The 6,535-nt window shown below is 42.0% G+C and overlaps 1 protein-coding gene across 1 annotated transcript; it reads right to left on the bottom strand.

The window, feature by feature from the left end:
* Window positions 1-1,513: 1,513 nt before the first annotated feature.
* LOC103722608 (putative sarcosine oxidase) lies at window positions 1,514-6,243 on the bottom strand. The gene is made up of 2 exons (XM_008813217.6): window positions 6,066-6,243; window positions 1,514-3,058 (listed from the first exon to the last, which is right to left on the bottom strand). The coding sequence occupies exons 1-2, from the start codon at window positions 6,223-6,225 to the stop codon at window positions 1,773-1,775; spliced, it is 1,446 nt and encodes a 481-aa protein (XP_008811439.3). The 5' UTR covers window positions 6,226-6,243; the 3' UTR covers window positions 1,514-1,772.
* Window positions 6,244-6,535: the final 292 nt, after the last annotated feature.

Raw genomic sequence — 6,535 nt, 5'->3', positions numbered from 1 at the left:
CAATTTCAGAGCGTCGCACCATCTTGATTAGGGATAAGATCCAATAAGATCCAACCTTTGCTCCTCCTATTGCTCTATGATTTATTTATTTATTTATTTTCTTTTACGGTTGTTGACCAAAAAAAGTCATAAACAAGCATTGCAGTAGATCATGCAGCATGGGGAACATGATTAAAGGATGATCAGCCTAGCGATAGGCAGCTCCACATTGACATGGAGATTGAGACCATGTAACGCAAAATCTGATCTCGATCCATGATAATGCAGAAGATGTCAACAAATGTTCGAAAAGAAACAGGTATAGTTGGTACAACTCAAGGAAATCAACAAATATATTTCTGGATGCCATTTTCGGACCCAACAAGGAAAAGTGATCATCAAAGAACTCAACCTGATGATCAAAGCCAAGTAGTTCCCATGGGTTAAAAGTCCATGGATCTCTGAGCAGGCTATTACCATCACAATTTTCTTCGTACATACATATAATGTTGTACCTTTTCTTATTGAAGTTTCTAAATTTTGTGAGGAAGGTTAATAACGCCTACCAAGTTGATGCAAAGGTTTGCGAAGCACAATATAACAATTCAAGTAATTGGAAGAGGGGGAGCCTTCCGTAGAATAGCACAATCATATTATATAAATGAACTGCAACTCTAGCAAATGTACATGGATTTGAACGGGCAAAACTATTAAGTTAGGCAATTGAGAGAAAATTATTACACTGTTACTCAGCCGTTAAAATGAGGGAGATGATAATGGCTAAGAATTTCTAGATATACGTGGCCATGAGGGAAACTAGGTTCATAAATCAAATATGAGATTTGATTTCTGTGTTCTTGGGTGTTCGCCATAAAAATTTAGTTAGTTGAACAAACAAAAGACCATCATTCTTTTACTATTCAAACATGGATTGTTCCATTTATAATAAACATATTTTACAGCATATCAAATTGGATATCTGTTATAAACTATAGCACCTTGGTTCATTCAGAACCACTGTCACATTCGACATGGTTTGATGTGATTACTCTCTCTCTCTCTCTCTCTCTCTCTCTCTCTCTCTCTCTCTCTCTCTCTCTCTCTCTCTCTCTCTCTCTCTTTCTTTTTTTTTTTTAGGAAAAGAGGACTGTTAAATTCTCGGACATCAAAGCAGGACCGTATGGACAGATTGCACACGGCATTGACCTTTACTATTCACAGGACAAGGCTCTAGTCTTTTGCTTATTTCATCATGAATGCACCAATCAAGAAATTAAGCTATGTATCTAGGATGGGGCGTGGAGTGGGGAACACGAGAACCAATCAAGGATCATCAATCAAGGATACGGACATGGAATCTTTCCATATCTAATTTATCATGGCTCCTTGACTGGTGCAAAAAGATCATGTTGGTTGATTTTATTTAATTCTATTCCCTGCTGTTTCTTATGTATATATATATATTTATTTATTTATTTGACTCGAACCACCCCATGCCGAGGTCGTTGCCCCGTTCCAGTAATCAGAAGCCAAAGAGAAACCAACCCGGATACTTGGTACCTTAATTAACTTCCAATCTTTCACTAGCTTCACAGTATTGGTTTGGAGGCTAACTAGATACCGAACTAGAAAGATTACAGTAGACTGAGCTGCTGCCACTTCAACTGAATTGACATCAAAACACGGAGAAGTAGGGGACTAGGAAACACACCAATGGCTGACGACCGAGTATGATTTGCACTGCACTGAACTGAACCGCTGAAGCTGAAGAGAATGAAGTAGAGGGAAGCTATTCATGGGTTGACGTGGAAGGCTACTTGGTCCTCAAACTCCTTGGCGTTCCCCTTGGGGTCCTCCTCAAACCTCCCCAACCTGAACTGCTTCAGCTCAAACCCTGCCACCTTTCCGTCTATCGCCATCTCCGCCAGAATCCTCCCCACCGCAGGCCCCATCTTGAACCCGTGACCGGAGAACCCTCCTGCGACAACCACGTCCTTCCCGAACTCCCCGCCGAGGAAGTCGATGATGAAATCCCCGTCGGGTGTCATCGAGTACAAGCAAGCCTGCTTCATGACCGGCTTCCCGGCCTCGACGCTTCCCGGCAGCAGCACCTGTTCGATCCATGGGACGACCGGGTCCACCAGCACCCCTGAGCCCGACGCCCAGTCCCTCCGGTCGGGGTCGCACGGGTGGCCTCCATGCATGGCAATCTTGATCAGCCCCGGGAACTCCATCGATGGCGTGCCGTAGACGTAAGGCTCGCCGTAGCTCGCAAACGTCGGGAACCCGGCCTTCGGCGAGAATTCATCCTCGTGCCCCTCCTTGATCTTCCAGTAACAAACAGTTGTGTGGAGAGGCTGGATGGGTAGGTCCAGCCCACTAACTTCTTTCACTAGCTTCCTCATCCAGGCTCCGACGGTGAGCACGCACTTCCTTCCCCGGAAGCGCTCCCCGCTGGCAGTTGAAACCCAGATGCCGCCTCCTGCCTCGTCTCTCCCGATGTCCTTCACCTCCATATGGTCTCTGAGAACGGCCCCTCTTCTGATGGCCAATGCCTGGAACATGGCGACCGCCTTCGTCGGCTTGATCACGCCGCCGACATCGGTCTCCACCCCGATCCACTGCTCCGGCAGCTGGATTACACCAGAGAACATGTCATGAAGCTGGCTTCGGTCGAGGATGCGAGCATTGATCGAATTCGGCTCGCAATTGGCGATCGCGCACTGGAGGCTCTTGTTCGCCGCAGGGCCCATGTCGAAATGCGAGGTCCTGGTGAGGACACGGTAGCCGATCTCCGACTGTGCTTCTTCCCAGAGACGGTAGGATTCGAGGACCATCGAGGCGTAGTAGTCTTCCGGGTAGGTTGCTCGGATCGTCCGGGACTCGCCATGGGACGAGCCAAGGTGGTGCAGGAAGTCGAATTTCTCGAGGAGGAGCGCCTTATGGCCGCGCTTCGCCACCTCGTAGGCCGTGCAGCTCCCCATGATCCCCGCACCGACGACGATCACATCGAACCAATCGCCGCAGACCTCCATCGCTCCTGCTCCTCCTCTCTCTTTAAACCGAAGGGGACGGACGGCTGTTGAGAAAAAGAAATAAAAAATGAAAGCGTAACAGAGGAAACGGCGATGTTGAGAGCTCCAGCTGAGATTTTTTTTTTTGATGTGGTAATTTTCTTGGATTCATCCTAACAAACTCTGAACCAGCTTTCAGACCCGTAACAAACTCCAGAACTCGGGGGCTAACGGACAAAAAGCATGTCTGAACGCAGTTTGAACATTTTCCTCGTCAAAGTCTTCCACTTGTGTCCCTTTGTATGGGATGGATTTTGCTGATGTGGCAAAGATAGCAACAAAATATCATTCTTTCAAATTTCTTATAATCTTTGCACGGTATAATGGACCAGATTTTGCATGTGAGAGTCGTGTAAAACCGACTCCCTTCACCATGGCTTCAAGCCAAAGAAAAAGAATTTAATTCATGCAATCAAATTTTATCTTCCTACAAAATTATAAAGAAGTGCCATTATATCTCTACTCTACCACAGGATTTTGGAATGTAGTAATATATATTATGGGTTTATCTCACAGGTAGGAGCCATCATCAGATGCTTCTTTCATCACCAAAAGCGAATATCATTTTACTGCAGCACCGGAGAGAAAAGGAGGTAATTTTTTTTTTGGTACATTGGCTGCTCACACTAATCTTGTGTGAGTATAGCCATCTGAGTCAAGAAAAAGAATACGATACAGAGGTGGAGGAATAGATACAAAACGAGTCCAGAGGATCTCTCCAGAATGGGAGCAGCATAGGAGGCGACCCAATCAACAGATTTGTTCACCTCCCGATATACATGTACAACCTAAAAGGCACCATACTCCCTCATCAGCCTCCGGATGTCATCTAGAAGTGGGTGATCTGTCGCTCCCAACCCCTCCTGTAGAATCTGCTTAATCACCTCCGCAGAGTCTTCCTCAAGAATAATACTCCCAGCCTCTAACACTCGTCTCACATAAGAGATTTCCTCCTATGCGACCCTGAGTTCCGCCCCAGGTAAGCTTTTTTTATTGATATGAAGTATTAGCATACATCAACTAAGCATCTGAGGAGCCAATCAGTAGCCAACACGAGAGGTAAGAGAAGTCTTGGCTGTCAAAAAGAAACTCAGGACGTGATGATATGATCAGAAGACCCACATCCAGAAGGAAAGATCAAGAGGAGGAAATCGTTCTGTGAGAACCACCATGTTGATAAAACATAAGATAATTGGCTCAAAACACCATCTTTTTCCCATTGAGCATTAACAGAGACATATAAACATCCCACGTGGAGGATGAGTATCATGGATGGCGAGTCAGTTCACATTGAGACAGGTAAAGAGTCATGCATGCTAGAAGCCGTCAACATTTGACTGAAGAGTTCGACGGTGATCGGTGGAAAACCTAAGATCTCATGCCTGATGAAAGATTGGCAAAACTTGACCTAGGCATCGACATGCCCGACAATGCCGTGTGAACGATGCAAGCATCTTAGAACTAAGTCATGACTCAACTCCATTCAACTAATCTTTAATTCCAAACTTAACATGAATTCTTTTCATTCATTCAGCTCTATTTCAAGCTATACTTTCTGAAAGACGTAGCAATATTAAGTTTTTTGTTTTACTATAATTTCATCTCTTATTATTTTTAATCTATCTCTATGATGTGACAAGTCACTTATTGATATAAATTTCAAAAAAACCTAGGATCTCCATGTCTATAAAACAAACGTATTCTCAAGTATCGCCATTTTATGAAATCCTGATGTATGAAATAGAAATCGGTAATGATGAGTACAAACAGGGTTGGTAAATGTATTATAAGGAAATATCATGCACTTATACTGTAAGGAAAAAAAAAGCCATATGATGAGGCAACTAACTAACATGCATGCATCTCCAGTAATCTCTCGCACTTTACGCACGCCATGTTAGTGTCGACTCTAGTCCTCAATCGGTGTCATTCTCACTGTCACCTTCCACCATCACAAACAGATGTCTTATTTCTACTATGTGAGTCAGTCATTCTGGCCCATTATTCATAGATCACATCTACCAAGATCTAGTGGATCAGATCTGTTTCAATCATCTTTGTCTCCTTTCCTAAACATGGCCAGCATCAAACAAGTCTTTGCTTCTAAGGAATGCCTCTCCTTGCGTCAGATCGATAGTACCTATGCATAATATGACCCTACTTGATTCTTGACACCACATATCTTCTGTTGTTAATTTCTTAGGCTGTGCCTGGAGGTTGCTAATTTCAACCTCGTGGTTCCATTGTTCTTCTTGATTTCAAATTTTCAATTCCAAAAATTGAATCTTCTTACGAGATTTCTGGTTGCTGAGAAGGATGGAAATTTTGCAAGAAAATTTTAATTTTATTTTTTGTTTTTCTCAAAAACAACTCACCTTTGTGGACCATCAGGCCTCTTCCCTCATTGTTACCATAAGAACATCTTTATGTGTGCACCAATCTATATCAACTTATCATTTATCAAGTGAAATTAAAGTGGCCCACTTTTGCAAAGATGTAGATGAGTTGATTTTTCCCTCCAAAATTTCTAAAAGAGAGATCTATAATTGGAAAAAAAATCTAAGATTATACGCATGAAAAGTTATCAATTTAAGAAATATTACTCGACATATAAGTTTCAATACAACGATTTCATGGAAATTATGGATTTTTATTGCAAGCAGATTTCTGCAGTACGTTCAAACATATCCTTAATTTTATAATAACCTCATGTCCTTCTTTTGGAAAACATTTCGACTAAAGAAGATGACTTTGTTTGCAGTTTTTATGGCTTAATTCCCGACTACACCAAATAAATACAACTATAGAATCAACTTCAGAACTTTCAAACCCAGCAACGACAAATAAAGTATGAATTAAATCAAGTTTTGAAAAGGTTTTGAACTTCATCTTCTACATGAAAAGATAGGATTTTCAAGTGAAAAAATGGGAACCAATTAAAAAAATCCAAAGGTGATCAATGGTGTGTATATATATATATAAAGATTGGATTTGTAGAAAAAATTAGAGTACCTAATAATGGATTGTAACTTCCAAGCCAAATTTTGGCCGCCACCTTCTCCTCCTCCTGCCTCTTTCTCTCTCCCTCCTTCTTTCGCCCTTCTCCTTTTGCCCTGTGGATTAGGCTCAGCAGTAATGAATCTCGGCAAGCCTGGGTATTTGGATAGAACATGCGCACATGTCAGGGGACCTATTGGTACATAATGATGTTTCTTGTATTATAGGAGACATCTAATCTTTTTCTTTGTACTTATCATGTGGATGCGGATTAAAAGTATCTTTGTCCCGTGTTACATGCTTACATTGTATTAGGTCCAAATAAAAGGTGAACCAAATAATATCCATTCATATTTATTTTTATATTTAAATTTATCTAAATATAGCTATAAATTTAAACATTCGACTAATCTCTCTCTCTCTCTCTCTCTCTCTCTCTCTCTCTCTCTCTCTCTATATATATATATATATATATATATATATAT

The sequence above is a fragment of the Phoenix dactylifera genome, chromosome 11 (genome assembly GCF_051530095.1).
Source record: "Phoenix dactylifera cultivar Ajwa chromosome 11, Ajwa_hap1_PhDact_Kaust_v1.1, whole genome shotgun sequence".
In the NCBI taxonomy this organism is placed as follows: domain Eukaryota; kingdom Viridiplantae; phylum Streptophyta; class Magnoliopsida; order Arecales; family Arecaceae; genus Phoenix; species Phoenix dactylifera.
This window is presented reverse-complemented; position numbering and strand designations above follow the sequence as displayed.

What these genes read in the sequence shown, in the direction of transcription:
- LOC103722608 (XM_008813217.6), bottom strand. Translation starts at nt 6,225, where the DNA reads ATGTTCTATCCAAATACCCAGGCTTGCCGAGATTCATTACTGCTGAGC. An exon ending in AAGTTACAATCCATTATTAG is followed by an intron (nt 3,059 to 6,065) that starts GTACTCTAATTT and finishes TTTTCTCAACAG; the next exon opens with CCGTCCGTCCCCTTCGGTTT.